Source organism: Siniperca chuatsi, linkage group LG1 (assembly GCF_020085105.1).
Source record: "Siniperca chuatsi isolate FFG_IHB_CAS linkage group LG1, ASM2008510v1, whole genome shotgun sequence".
NCBI lineage: Eukaryota > Metazoa > Chordata > Actinopteri > Centrarchiformes > Sinipercidae > Siniperca > Siniperca chuatsi.
In genome coordinates, this window is record NC_058042.1 from 20,860,001 (window position 1) to 20,875,277 (window position 15,277).

General features: G+C 39.1%; 1 protein-coding gene across 2 annotated transcripts in view; it reads right to left on the reverse strand.

The window, feature by feature from the left end:
* The window catches only part of LOC122876003 (CUB and sushi domain-containing protein 1-like), a 491,774-nt gene that overhangs the window by 321,121 nt on the left and 155,376 nt on the right, over nucleotides 1-15,277 (reverse strand). For both annotated transcript variants that reach the window (XM_044195800.1, XM_044195789.1), the window contains exon 2: nucleotides 12,078-12,294. In XM_044195800.1, the coding sequence (XP_044051735.1) occupies nucleotides 12,078-12,294 (217 nt within the window). The remainder of the gene's footprint in view (nucleotides 1-12,077; nucleotides 12,295-15,277) is intronic.

A 15,277-nucleotide genomic window follows, 5' to 3' on the forward strand; every position in this document is an offset into this window, starting at 1 on the left:
GTGACTCCATGCAGAGTGCAGCTGCCATCCTCCAAAGAGGAGCAAGCTACATACTTTTTAAAGCCACCTTTTACACCTACGGGAGGGCGAGTGTTTGTATCATTTGTATAGTAAAAAAACTGTCTTCAGCGGACTATTCCTTTAAGCCTACATGGACAAATACAACTGGAGTTGTAACTTTGTTACCCACTGTGTGGCTTCAGTGCTCAGTTGGACAGACAGTTGAAAAAATGCATGAACAACAGGATGAGAAAAGAAAATCGAAATGCTTATTCGGCAGATATCATGCATATTCTTTTAGTTTCCCTTTACGGTCAACTCTTATCATAATGTGAAAACTGCACTCAACTTTCTGATGTGCTGGTGACATGTCGAAGCAGCTTAGAGAATTATCAAGAATACAATAAGACACAGACAGACGGACAGAACTACCAACCGCAGAGGGACTTAGTTCTACTAGCTTTAGCATGTGTGAGTGTGTATGTGAGAGTCTCTCTCTTTCTCTCTCTCTCTCTCCCCTACCTTCTCTCTCCACTCTTTCTTTCTTCACTTCTCTCCTTCCTTCCCTAGCGGTACTCCTGGATTAGTTCCATTGCCTGGTTATCTAGTGTTGGCCTATTTTTCTCAGAAAAGTGTGGTTTTTACTCTGCAGTTACTGGGGGTAGTCTAAGTTTGTGTGGGTGTATGTGTGTGTGTTCACAATATGTTGCCTGGAAATGTGTGTGACAAGAGTGAAAATGTAATCCATTAGATATTTCTCATTACTTTCAATTGAGGTCAGTATCCAAATTCCACTGGGCTTCATTGTTACTTGAACACTTCTTTATTTTTTTTGGTCCTGTTCTTACTGCACTAATGTAAAATTTATATAAAGATCTCAACTAGCGCCTGTATCTCTAACAATAGCTGGGAACCTTACTGTATCTGCATGAAGTCTGGTATACTGTGCAAGGGAGGTTAAATAATAGTAATGTAAAATATTACAATCAATTAAAATAAGAATTAAGACATTCATTGGACAAACTCAGCTCACATCTACCTGGTTTAGCGGCCTGCGATTCGTGTCAGTAAGTGACACACACACACACACACACACACACACACACACACACTCAGGGAGAGTAGAGACGAGTCGAAAAAATAATTTCACATGGCGTGCTCTAAAAAGAGAAAAGTAGACAGCGGAAACAGAGCTTTTAATCAAGAATGGACAGACACTTACATGTTCAATCTTCTCACAGGAAGTTCAAAACCAGTATGTCTCATATGTTCTAAGACCGTGGCGATTACTAAAAGCACCAATGTGAAGCGCCACTACGAGACAAAGCATAGAGCATCTTTTGAGCAGGTTAACAAGTGGGATGGATTTTGGTAATTTTGCTAACAAGTGGGTGTGTGTACGTGTGTGCATATATGTGTGTATATTGGTGTGTCTATGCATTGTGCAAGTGCGCCAAATAAAGAAGGCAGCTGACCTCTTTCTCTATCACACACACACTCCAGCTTAAACCTTACCCTTTTGCCTCTTCATTCTCTCCCTTTTTGATAAGACACAACACAGCTCTATGTTCTAATCCCTTCTCTTCTCATATACCCAATCCAGTATCCTAACTTTTAGTCTTCCCACAATGTTGTTTGATGCCTTTATTCTTGTACTTTTTCAGTGGTCATTTATTTAACCATTATCACTATATAAATAAAAACAAGAACACTGTCTCTTGCTTTATCAATACCACTGCCACTAAGAGCAACTTTAAGGTTGTCTATCCCAATGAAATGTTTGAGAAAATTATGACATATTTATTGTGACATCTGGACTATTTTTTTGGGTCACATATTGCATCACATAAGAGGTCAATAATAAAGATGGATCGAGAAGGGACAGGTAAAAGAGGAGATCCTGTGGCAGGTGTTCTGGTGAGTAACTGGTGCTGGCTAATTTTGCTACTACACCATTACAATAACAATTGCTGGTTGACTTACAGAAGTCATTTCACAAATTCCTTCCAGCTGAATTTGTGCTGGTCTATGACAAATATTACCACTGGCACCGGTAGAAGCAGAGGCTGCAGACGAGGACAGACATGTCCTGTAGCTGCTAACCCTCCCAAAATAATTTCATTAGTATGCATTTTAATAGAGGTTTGGTCTCATCTCATGGTCTAAATGCCATTCCAATGCATTTTTTCAGTGTGTTCAGAGTAGAATACCATAGTGGAAACACCACTTCAACATATAAAAGTAAAAAAATATTACTGTTGAATAGTATATAATACTTAGCTTTCTTTGGCAAAACATCGATTCACACTTGAGACAGATCCTAGACACATCATTTGAGACTTAGGCAAGTTAATTCCTTAACTAAAACTCAATTGATATGTCTACAACTACATCCTGTGCTCTTACTCAGATTACCATGAGGGTAAGTGCAGAGATGGTCTATATGATCTATAAATCCTATAATCCAATAATCCCATCATATTTGTGAATTCTGTAATCACGGGCAAGACCAAGTGTAGCAATATAATATAAGAAAGTAAAGACTGCTGCTAAGCTGTAAGGAGCACAGATCAATGGCAAAAACAAACAACAAATACGCAGCAATCAAAAAGCTGGTCTTCAAGACATGATGAGTACCACTTCAGTGCAGGTAGGGTGTTTCTGATACCAAAGGTTTAGAAGAAGATAGTAAAAATAGTGAAGTATTAAAGGATAGGTTCAGATTGTTTCAAGTCTATCTTAGCCACATGCCCATATGGCATTGAGAGCGTTATTGGTCCCTGTACTCATTTGTCATTTCCACACTGGCTGTGAAGTGATCCTTACCTAGCGTAACACCAACGTAAGAGATGACGGACAAAAAACCACAGTGCTTGTTTCATGAGCCTTCAGCAGTCTGAGTCAAAATAAGTGGGTATCTTCCAAAGTTACTGTCTATTTAGGATGATATTGCCTTTTTGTGTTTCCCCAAACAATGTTGCCTTGCCGAGCCACAGCGGAGGCAGTGTAACACAGAGAGGTCTCCCTTGAATGCCATGCCTCTTGGCAATCAGCTGCAGTATTAAGACAAGTGTGTGTGTGTGTGTGAGTGTGTGTGTGTGTGTGTATTGCTGATATTAGCAGTTTCACAGTTGTGTAAGAGTGCATCCATGTGTATGTTTTAATAGCTATATAACTTGTTCTTAATTACTTATTAAATATAGCGATTCTTAGTGCCATAATCGCTGTGTTCCATAATTAACTGCATCATCTAACACAGGTGCATGGTTGGACATGCATACACATGCACACATACATAAACCAATACATAAGCATGTCTAGCATTCTTTTGAGTGAACACAGCTTAATTTTCAGAGATGCATCTAACACACTCAGACCTGTGTGCACACAGTAGACACACTGGAGCATGTCTTCATTGAAAGAGAATGAGGACAGAAATAATGACATGAGATGCTAATTTTTACACACATATAGTATATTAGATACATCTAAATAATAACTAAAACCTAATGCTATGCAGTACAACAGCTTTGTGTTAAGAGTGCATTGTATTTAAAGGTGTTTCTAATCTTCTGTCCTCCCCCACTGACATAAATAGGGATACAGGGCTTACTGGTGAATTATGCACTATTGTTGTTCACAATAGTGGTTCACAATAAACCAATTTCTCTGGCCACCACAACAAGTGCCCCACCAATTGTGATGGAAATCAGCCCATCAAGTGGCAATTACTTTTGATTTATAAATTAAATGAATAGTTGAAATATGTATTTGCCACATATCTTTACTCTAACTGGCAACATGTAAAGCAGTTCCTCTTTTAATGGCATGTCTTTTATCTCCATTATGTTTGTGTAGATTAGATTTCTAACCTTGATGATGTTGGTAACCTTTTAATTCCCTTAGATAGAGTATTGCAACCTTGTCTCCTGTAAGTTTATTGATATCTTTCATTTAGGAGGCAGTGTGATGTTTGTATATTATATTAGAGTGTAAATGCCTGGATGGTGGATGTACAAATGTTTTCAAGTCAGTCTTAACAACAGTTAGGTGCCCATATGAAGACTGAAAGTGGATATCTCCCAAAGTCACTGTCTTTTAGTGCAAAATTCCCCCTTTGTGTTTGCCTGGACAGTGTTTTCTTGTTGAGCTGCAGTGGAAGGATAGTAACAAAAAGAAAAATGTAACTTTGGAAGATATACACTTGATTTGTCTAACTGAAGCCTCATATGAGCTTCTTTTGAATTTATTTTTACACATAACATTTACTGTTGAATTTTGTCCTCCCCCATCACTTACATTGAAAGCATTAGGAGGGAATCTTTTAGTGGCCAGTTGAGCAGGAGGATGATAACAGCAACCTGTTTCAATGTTCATATGCGCACCTGACTATTGCTTTAAGACAGACTTAAAATTCTGGACCTATCTTTTCATGTAATCTTGGCCCCAGTAGAGTTCCCCAAAAATATTTTGCTAATAGGAATAGTTGTAATTCATGTTAGATAAGTTTAGGTATTACAGCCAAGATAAACATCAAACCTGTCCAGGCTGGTATTACTTGAAAAAACAAAAAACACTGTGGCAGACACTAATGCACGTTGCTTTGACCATATTGGCAGATGTTCAGTAAGATAGTTAAGACATAAAAGCAGTGTCCTTCGAACAGAAGATAGTCCAGAAGTGGACTTGTGTAGAATGGATATCCAATGCTCCTAGTTAGGATGGATGAAATGCACAGAAGTGGATTTTTGGTGTGGATAGTATTTGTACTGATAGAGGCCTGAGGAGGGCAGAAATGTTTGTACCCTGTTCTAAATAAATATGATGGCATGAAGTTTGTGAACTTCTGAGGAACTCATTAATTTGCTGGAGTGTGGGTCACATACAGAGTAAAAAATCTTCCTACAGGGATCAAAAAGGTATCATTTAACTTGTGAAATTGCAGGTCCACGTGCAGCCTGACAAACCACTTCTGCAAACGCCTCATGTGCAGCAGCCACAGTGGACACACGGTGAGCTGCTGACACAAGATCTGCAGGGTACATGATAGTAGGAATGTCAATGGTTTTCCCTGCTGTACTCTCTCACTTGACTCCATAATGGCTCTCTGTCTGGTTCTGAAAAAGTAACTTGAAGTCTGACAAAGTCCAGCAGCACCTTAAAATAGAACATCTGTTTTTGATCTTTCATAGCAGGAAGACTGGTCCAAATGGGGGTCAGAATCAAGAGGGTTTTTAAAATTATAAACAAACTTACATAACATAACTGCATGCCACTCACAGTAACAGTGCCGCTGGTGTTAGAATGAGGAAATGGCAGTTGAAATTTCCATATTAAACTGCTTGTCTTCTAACATGCCCACCTAATGACCAGCAGCATTAGCATAATGGCCCTGTACAGCTATATCTTTGTAGCTTTCCCCCACCCTTCTAATCAATGGGGCTGGGGATTGTAGAAAGAGAGCAAAATGAAGGAGCAAAATTTGGCACACTTTAAACAAGGTCAACCACTGCTGATGACTCCCACCAGAGTATCAACTAAAATCCCAGCAAGAAAACAAATTTTTGCCTACAGTACATATACCAGCCCTCTTTTCCTTGTTCCCCACCAGATTGTCTAGTGTCTTCATCCTAGTTATCTAGCGGGCCCTTCTTTCCTGTTATGCCTGATCTGCCAGTGTTTGTTCTTGTTTGCCTGTTTTCTTGAAACTCACTTCTCCTGCCTGCCATTCTTTGGATTTGGTTGCCTATTGGACTGACTTCCTGATATTCTGACCCTTGCTTACGTGATCAGTAAATTGAAATGTATTGCATATAGCCGGTCTCAGTGTTGTACTTTTGGGTGCACACCTGCCATTTTCCTCTGAAATGTGATATCAAACTACTCCTTCAGCATTTCCCTCTTCTCCACTTTCCATCTACATGTGCACTATGTTCCAAACATAGCCAATAATTTAGGCAAAACTCAGACTGTAAGGCAATGGGGACTTAGAAAAAACTGGCTGCAGCTGTGCCTTTCTTATACAGTATAATATACAGGCAGAGAGCTGGCAATGGTTCCTGTATGAGGGAAGCTTTTTCAGTTTCAGAAATAAATATTTTCACACGGTTGACATCAGTCATCAGAGTGAGAGGGATGGAGTAAAATTACCACTGCTGACACACAGCTGGGGCTGGTAAGAAGAGGCCACAGATGCCGGGTCAGCCCTTCTTCTACATATGAGACTGCAGCATTCCTCACACACAGGGTCTGAAAAATATATATTGCCTCTTCTGTGCTCCTCTTTGTGAACAACTAGAGGACAGTCAGCTCCTCTTGGCTTCATCCCACTGTCCATGTGGGTAGCCTGATGGGTTCATATCAGCAAGTCTTGCACAATTCAGCCAGAAGCTGAGAGGAGAAAAGGGTTTTAGGTCAGCCAGCTGACCACTGCCCTCATGGAGCTCAGGCAGAAAATGCAGCATAATTGGAATCAGCTCTTATATTTATGTAAAAACATAAGTTACACTCTAATAAGCAAAGAGGGGATGGTGGGTGTGATTCAATAGCTACTGATGCTCAGCTTGAGCTGGAGGAAGCCTTGCAAGCTGAGCTAAAGCTTCGCCCGCAGTGACACACACCAAGGAGACCCTGAGGGCACAAAAGAAGGCTGGCCAGTGGTCTCATTTCAGCACTATGCTGCCTGTCCTCAGTAATGTCCACACCATTCAGAGAAGTGCTAACATCAACAGAGAAGCTGAACTGAGAGGAGAATGAGCCTGTACCTCCAGGCTTAGTCACTTGATCTAAATGACATTGGGAATGGGTTCACTGTGAGAGCTCACTGCACTTAAGGCCAGAAGTTCTAGAAGCAACTAATCACTAACCACTCTTCTATATTTTAGGGCTTGCAGCGGACAGAACAGTTGACATACACCTGGTATGTTTGACTGTCCATAATGTGGGTGCCAAATAACTCCAGGGCTAATAAACACCAGTGACAGAGCCACCAAGCTGGAAAAGGGTTGCAGCTGACACCTCTTAGTGAGTCGCTGGTACACTTCATTTCCCTGTTGTCATGCCACAGCTGTAGTTCTGGAGAGCACTGGACATTTTTGGTGCAGCTGTTATTTCACCTTGTGTAGGCCCTGCAGACAGCACACTCTCATGGTTCCACTATCCCAGCAGAAGCATGCTTCGGGCCAACAACTTACACAACAACACATACATTCAGTAGGGGGTCCTGGGGGGAAAGAATATCAGTTTTCTGAAAAGATTTTAAATTCTTAATCATCACATCCTCACCATCTTTATCACGCTACAGAAGAATGTGGATGTTAGAGTCAGGCCACTGTTGTTCCATTTGCCTTGTGTGTTCATGGGTTCCAGTTCCAGTTCCAGTTGTTGTTGGTGTGTTGAAGTTGCAAAAAAAATTTAGAATTGTAAATATCTTTGTAGAGCTGCAATGATTAGTCAATTAAACAATAAGTTGATTGACAGAAAATGTATTGTCAACTATCAACAATCTGATACAATCGATCTTTCTTTAAAGAAAAAATGCTCTGGCTCCAGCATCTCAAATGTGAATATTTTGTGGTTTCCTTAGTCTTCTACAAATTTTGGACTGTTGGTCGCACAAAACAAGACATTTGATTTGGGAAACTGTGATGACCATTTTTCACCATTTTCTGACATTTCATTGAAACTATTAATCAATTATTCGAGGAAAGAATTTCCATTCTTGGGGTCTTGATTCTATTAAATCTTGATTATTGATTCCAAATCAATTTTCAGTTCCATAAACCTGCTACAAATTCAAGCATCCAAATCCTTGCCTGTTCCTCCTCCATAACATCATAGTTAGCAGCTATGTAAATGTAATATTATTGTGCAAGAATTGATTTTTGGAATATGTGATTCTTTCCTGGAATTTTTATTTTTTTCCCACCCACACAGATTATATATTTTGGAGTATGTATAGGCCTATATGTACTTTCTTTTCTGTTGTGTCCTCATTGTTCTTATGTCATTTACTCTCCTCAATTCCTCCATGTAATATAAGAAAACAATTTCTGTTCTGCCATTGCTCCATCTGCGCCTTAATGTTTTACGAAATAGTTAAATCTTTACCCTTTGCAGTAAAGTGTTTTTTAGGTTTTCATTTTAACTGCTGTAGGCCTTTTGGAGGCCTGTATTTCCTTCCACTGTAGTAAATAGGTAAAGCCAAACAAGCCTGGCACGTTGTTTCATAAGTCCACATGGTTTATCAAAAGCCCCTGCAGCCTCAATTACAGTGTTGAACTTTCCTTGATAAGCTCAAGGTAATGAAGCAAAGATATGTACATAATTTATGTTGAAGATAAGACTAAATATTCCATCATTCATACTCCAGTAGTGGTTCAAGCCATAATTCTGATGTAAACTGGCTAATATGAGGACTCTAGTTGACATTTTGCATGGCTAGAATCAAAGAATGAATAATGAAACAGACAAGCAACATCACTTTTTTGCAAGTCTCTTGTCTTATCTGAAGACTTTATCCATGTCATTTAGTCAGCCAACGATAAGTCAGACCATAAATTAGGAAAACAGTGACTGCATAGATTCTTCTCACAAAGACAGCTACAGTCTTTGATTAATATTCAATCAAATACCAAATAAATAAATGGGTACAAGAAAGGGAGAGTGGTAAAGATTAATAAATAAATCCCAATCTGATACCGAATACCGAATCCAATCCACTAGATATATCGACCTAAATGTTGATTAAATATGTATCTGACACATTGAAATAACATGTGTAGCCTCCTAAATTTGGCACACCTTATTTTTCGTGATCCATATACTGAGGATTCAGATTCAAAACAAAGTTGATAAGCTTAAATAATTGATACATTACATGAATAAAAGTTTAAGTGGGAGAATGCAACTCCCGAAATTGATGTGAAGCCATTGGCTAGAGAGAACATGTCTCACTCTGTTGGGACAACAAAAACAAAACACTGATGCTTGTTTTACCTCATAAACAATCTTTGGCTGAGTACCGACACCGGCTTGCAGGAGCACACAAACCCGACAACAACCAAGTTTATTTTTGGTGTGCCATCAAGTTACTTACAGAATTAACGTTAATTAGCAATAGCTGATATGACCTGCTTCAACGTCATTTTAACCTGCAAAGACGACGTTCGCAGCCAGTTAAAAATTTTAAGCTGCTACCTGAATGTTTGTGCTAATAAGAGCAGACAGATTTGTTACCATCGGAGCTTGGCAAATCCGTGTATTTGGCGAACCTTGGTGTCAGAACAGAGTCCATCGTGAGTGCGACCAAATAATTTTTCACATTCCAACTTTCACTCTCATATGGAGCAAAATGCTTGCAGTGTAGAGCCCGGCTGTCAATAAGGAGAGCAGTGCGCTGCAACAATAGCAGCCTGAGATTACAAGACACAGTAGAGTTCAGTAAAGAAAGGATCGAGTTTTGATTGGCTTTATTTTAGCCAATATGATCCATTAAAATGTGCCCAGATCGGCTCCAATACCAATCCTTAGGATCCTTAATTTGAAATAGATTTCTGCAGAGATACTGACAGTGTTTTAAAACCTAATGATCAGGATTTTTGTGACAGGTAACCAGTAAATGGCAGTATTTGTTTAGTGATATGTTGGGGCCCAATAACAAGGATTTCAGTTTTATTTGAGTTGAGCTGAAGAAAATTTCAGATAGGCAGTCCTGCAGAGAACTCAGCACACTAAGGTCAGTGGGCTTGACAGGGGTACAACTGTGTGTCAACCGCATAACAATGAAATTAAATACCATGTCTGTGGATGACCACACCCAAGGGGAGCATATATAAGTAGAACAGTATTGGTCCCAGAACTGAACTGTGAGGCACACCATAGTTGATATGGGAAAAGGATGACGTGAAGTTATTTACGGTGACACAAAATTTCCTATTGGACATATAAGATGAGAACCAGTCTAGTGCAGTGCCAGATATGCCCACCCAGTGCCTCAGTCTATCCAGAAGAATGCCATGATCACTAGTGTCAAAGGCAGCACTTAAGTCTAGCAGCACAAGAATTGAACACATGCCTGCGTCGGCATTCATTAAAAACTCATTAGTGACTTTGAGAAGGGCTGTCTCAGTGCTGTGGCGCTGACGAAAACCAGATTGGAACTTTTCAAAGGTACTGTAATTTCCACAGCATCAAGAAGCTGCTTAGAAACTATTTTTTTGAGAACCTTAGAAATAAAAGGCAGTTTGGAGATCAGATGATAGTTATCTAGGAGGGTAGGATCAAGCCCAGGTTTTTTTTAGGACTGGTTGGACACAAGCAGTTTTAAAGAAATCTGGGATGCAGCCAGTAGACAGTGAGCTGTTCAAAATAGTTAGCAAATGGGGCACAATACAATCCATAACTTCCAATAAAAACCTAGTTGGGATTATGTCCAGAGGGCTGGAGAATACTCGCATTAGAGACATGATGTCTGTGAGTTCAGGCAGAGTAACAGCAGAAAAATTGCTCAAAGAATCCCTGAGTGGGTGATCCACATCTAAAAAGGCAGGATTGGGGGTAATACCAGGTCTTATTAACTCCACCTTTCCAGCAAAGTGCAAAAGAAACTTTTCACAACCAGCAGAGGCACAAGGAGAGGCTGGGTTAACTAACTGATCCACAGTCTTAAATAGAAATCTGGGGTTGTGCTGATGGGCAGAAATGAGTGCAGAGAAATGGCATGTTCTTGCATCTTTCACCATCCCATTATAAAAGAGTAATAACTCTTTCATAGCCACAAAGTGGACCTGGAGACCTGATTTCTTCCATCTGCATTCTGCTCCTCTGCATTTCCTTTTACAGCTTTGAATACTGTCATTTAACCATAGCTGTTTTCTAGTCTTGGAGTTTGTTCTATTTTTTAGAGAAGCTATGAGATCTAAGGTTGAAGAACACAGGTAGTTAAAAGAATCAACCAAGTTGTTTGTGTTGGAGGAATCAGGATGTAATTCACAGTTAAAAACAATGCATAGGTGATCCAGATACAAACATGTCCCTGATTTCCACAGATGGTATTTTCAGACCCAGACTAAAGACTAGGTCTAAAGTGTGGCCACAGGAATGAGTTTGGCCAGACACATGTTGCTGAAAGTTAAAAGAGTTAGTGATATTTTAAAAAATCAGCAGCAAGGGCATTCGAAGACTCATTAACATGAATATTAAAATCACCACAAAGAACAATTCTATCATAATTTAAAACAAGACTGGATAAAAATTCAGGTAGTTCCAACAAGAAGGAACCAGCTGGTTTAGCTGGTTTACCAGCTAGGCGATAAATAATAGCAAATATGACTGGGAGTGGGCCACCAAGTTTAAACATGAGCACTTCAAAGGAGGAAAAATCATTGCAAGCTATAAGGTTACATTTTAAATGCTTCCTATAGATAGTAACAAGGCTACCAGCACGACCACAATCCCTGTCTTATATTTTATATCTTTGTTACTTTGCCAAAGGATACCTTTGTAAGTAGCAATGTCAATGCTATCAAATGTAGAAATTTAGTATATACTGTATTTTCAATATTGAACAAAAGTGGTGCCTTTTCACCTGAACAATGAGCTTTCTACATCATGACAAAACTTCTAATCCTATTCTAGTGGATTGTGTTACTGATTCAATTTTTAGAAGACAATGAAACAGCCTTCCCAGCTATTGCAATGTCAAAGTGTCTGCTTTGTCAAATCTAAATTTATTTTGTCCAACTACGCTTGCCACCGTGAAAGAGTGGACCATGCACAAAAACGGGTGTCCTTTTTTAAACTATTTATCCGATATGACAGAAAATCCACTCAAATTAAAGCTGACACTCACTGTTCTTTGACTTCATAGACACTGTCATTTCCCATCTAGGAGAAATAAGTATTCAAAGAAATATGCTGTTGTCCAGATGTCAACTTTTTGTTCATAGTTGAGCTGAAGAAGAGGGTAGGCTACACTCAAACTGTGAGAGTCAAAGAGGTTCGAGGAAAGAGGTAAGAGAGAGCAACAGAGGAACAGAAAAGACGATCAGACAGTAAATGAAAGAATTATTTCTAACCTCATTTTTAAGTTGCCAGGTGACGGTTGTCCATCATAAACTGATACAATATCAAAGTCTTCCTCCAGTGCCAGCGTGACGAAGGTTAGCTGGATTCGGTTCCTCTCCCCTGTTATAATCAGCCATGTACAGTTGGCGTAGTTGGGATAGCCGTGGGGGAAACCAGGCGACTCTATGGTACCATTCAGTCCTTGGACTACACCACCACAAGATTCAGCTGGAAGAGAGAGATGGGAAAATCATATTAGAATATTAGGATCTCAAACTTGCATCCTACATTAAATTGTCCTACATGCCTTATTCCTGCCTTGCATACTTCAGATCTCAAAGATACAGACTGTCATTTTTAGCCTGTAGCTTTGTAACATTTGTCAAGTTCTGTACAGAGCTCAGGACAAAAAAATAAAGAGTAAATATAGATTCATACCATTCTGATTAAAGTTAGACTAATCATACTTTTTTACTTTTTATTCTGTCCTCCAAAACCTTTAGAAATAACGTATTTGTATATTTGAAAATAAAATACGGAGCACAGCTTAAATATGCGTTATGTACCAAGCCAAGTCCATGTCCTCACATGCAACTCCAACATAATGCAACACATGCCTCACAGCCTACCATGACACTATAGCATATGCCATGTAAAGCTTTCATGCAAATAGCCTGAATATGAGTACATACTGTATTTAGATTTTATGGCTCTAATCCTTTAATCCTGACAATGTTTGTGCTGTGATCTACTGATCTCTGACCAGAAATAACCTCCCATGACACATGCACTCATACACACTTAACCATGTACAGCATACTGTATGGTGTTGTTTTAACAGCATGTACCGTGGGATAACATTACTCACTCATGAAAATCTCATGACAGACACTCAACACTGAAACATTAAAACATGCAGATATAAGACCTTGTACAACCCTTACATTGTCCTCCCATCACATTGAATAGACGAACATAGAACTTATATCTTTTACATTAACTACATGGACACGCACAAATACACACACAACCAAAAACACTAACCTAACCTAAAAATAACTTCTTATATGCAGCTATTTTTTAATTAGCAAAACACATTGCAGAAAAATCATGTTTTTTTTTAAACATTTCTGTCAGAATGTGCATTTTCAACATTTCTGGAAATGCTGCTCATCACGCCATACAGATATACTAAATTCTTCAGTGTATAGCATTGAATGTTAGCATTAAGTATTCCTTCAAAATCTGCATGTACCTGCTAAAGTATGACTATTAAGCAACTAAAACACTTGTTTAAACTTGTTAGAAAAATCATGGTCATATAATATACATGTCTCTGCTGACAACTAGTAATATAGCACCTTTACTTTTATATGTGCTTCCAGCACTCGACATTTCTGAGTGTCAGTCGCTCTGGAATACTTGCATATACATGTATGAACGTATTTCACAGGAGACATAATTGCACAGACACACAGAAGAACAGACTCTATATAGCTGCCTAAGGTTTGAAGAATTCATAAACAGCTTTTAAGTGTGAAGTTCAGTGAGAGAAAAAGGGCAGTAAATTAATAATAGGCAGCTCTTGAAGCTGCCAAATACTAAGCTAATGTGCAACAAATCAAGTGAAAGCTATACATCCAACTGCAGAGTATAAAAACAAACCAAAGTCAGTCAGAACTATATAAAAGTAGACCAACACTTGCAACAGCTAAAATAACCTTATTGAGGAAGGCAAACACTAGCTAAAGCAAAACAAAGCAGACTAAATTTTAATTTTAATTGACAAAAATGTAATTATGCAAAACAATAAACAAAAGGATTTTATGGGGAAAAAGCATGCAACTTTTAGTTTCCACAATTTGTTCAGCTGCACCAAAGGCATAACAGTACCACATGTAAAAGCCAAAACACCAAGCAAAAGAATAAAAAACAATCCAAGTTTAAGTATCCTTCACTATGGCACACTGTTTCTCAACCCTCCACTCCTCTCTTCCTTTTTCCTCATTTACAAACTCTCCCTGTACTTCTCCCCTCTCACCACTGTCTTTCATCTTCTGCTACTCTCTCCTCAAGAAACACTTTATATAGTTTACTCCTAAAGCTACTCAAATATACAGGGCACGTAGCACAGTGTGTGTGCATGTGTGTGTGGCCAACATGAAAGCCAGCAGTAATTGTTTCTTAGATAGCAATGGCTATTGATTTATTAACCTTATATCACTGAGAACACACACTATCTTTCACACGCACACACATACAGAAATTTGTTATACACTCCAGAGACAACTATCTACTAAGTCACAATCTAGTCAACCAAATTTTAACAAAATATGTGTGCGTCTGTTTCTGTGTGTTTTTGTCTTTTCCCATCAAAATGAGATGTGCACAATGCAGAAGTTCAGATAACAGATGTTCTTGTTTTGTGAAGTAACAGAAAACACACAAACACATGTAAATACCTTTACACAAGCCCAAATGGACAAGCTGGCAGCAACAGAGACGCACACATGTACATGTTCACACACACACACACACACAACTTCAAACCATCTGGACTGTCCAGATTAATTTCAGATTGTTCTCCACTGTCTTTCCAACCCAATTCACCTCTCCCCCTCAGCCGTCTTTGTGTCTGTCTCTCATTCTGTCTCCAGTTGTCTCTCTTTCTGTCCATGGTCTCTTCTGCTGCCATACCTCACCTCCCCCCTTTGGGCAGATGGGATAAGTAGAATTCAGCAAATACTTGCATCAAGTACGGATGCCATATTGTAGCACCATACTTGGTGTTTAGTAAAAAGTACTTTGCCTTGCCTCTTTGTTGATGTAGCATTGAGTTCTTGAACCTCTGGTTTTTCGTGCTTAGATTTTGTTAGTTTAGCATAGCTTTTCTGCTAGAGACACTGTCCAGGAACCATATGGTCAGTCTTTCCAACAGCTGTCCATGTGAGCAAGACAACAAACACTTACTCATTGTAGAGATGACAGAAGAGAAAAATACTAAGACTGTAGAGCTACACTAGCAGCACTGTGAGGCTGTTCTTTGGCACACTGGTGCTTTGAGCTAAATGCTAACGTCGGCGTGCTAACTTGCTCACAATGACAATGCTAATGTTTGCCATGCTCATGTGTTAGCATGCTAACATTTGCTAATTAGTAATACACACAAAGTACAACTGAGGATGATGGTCATGAACAAAAGTATTGGACT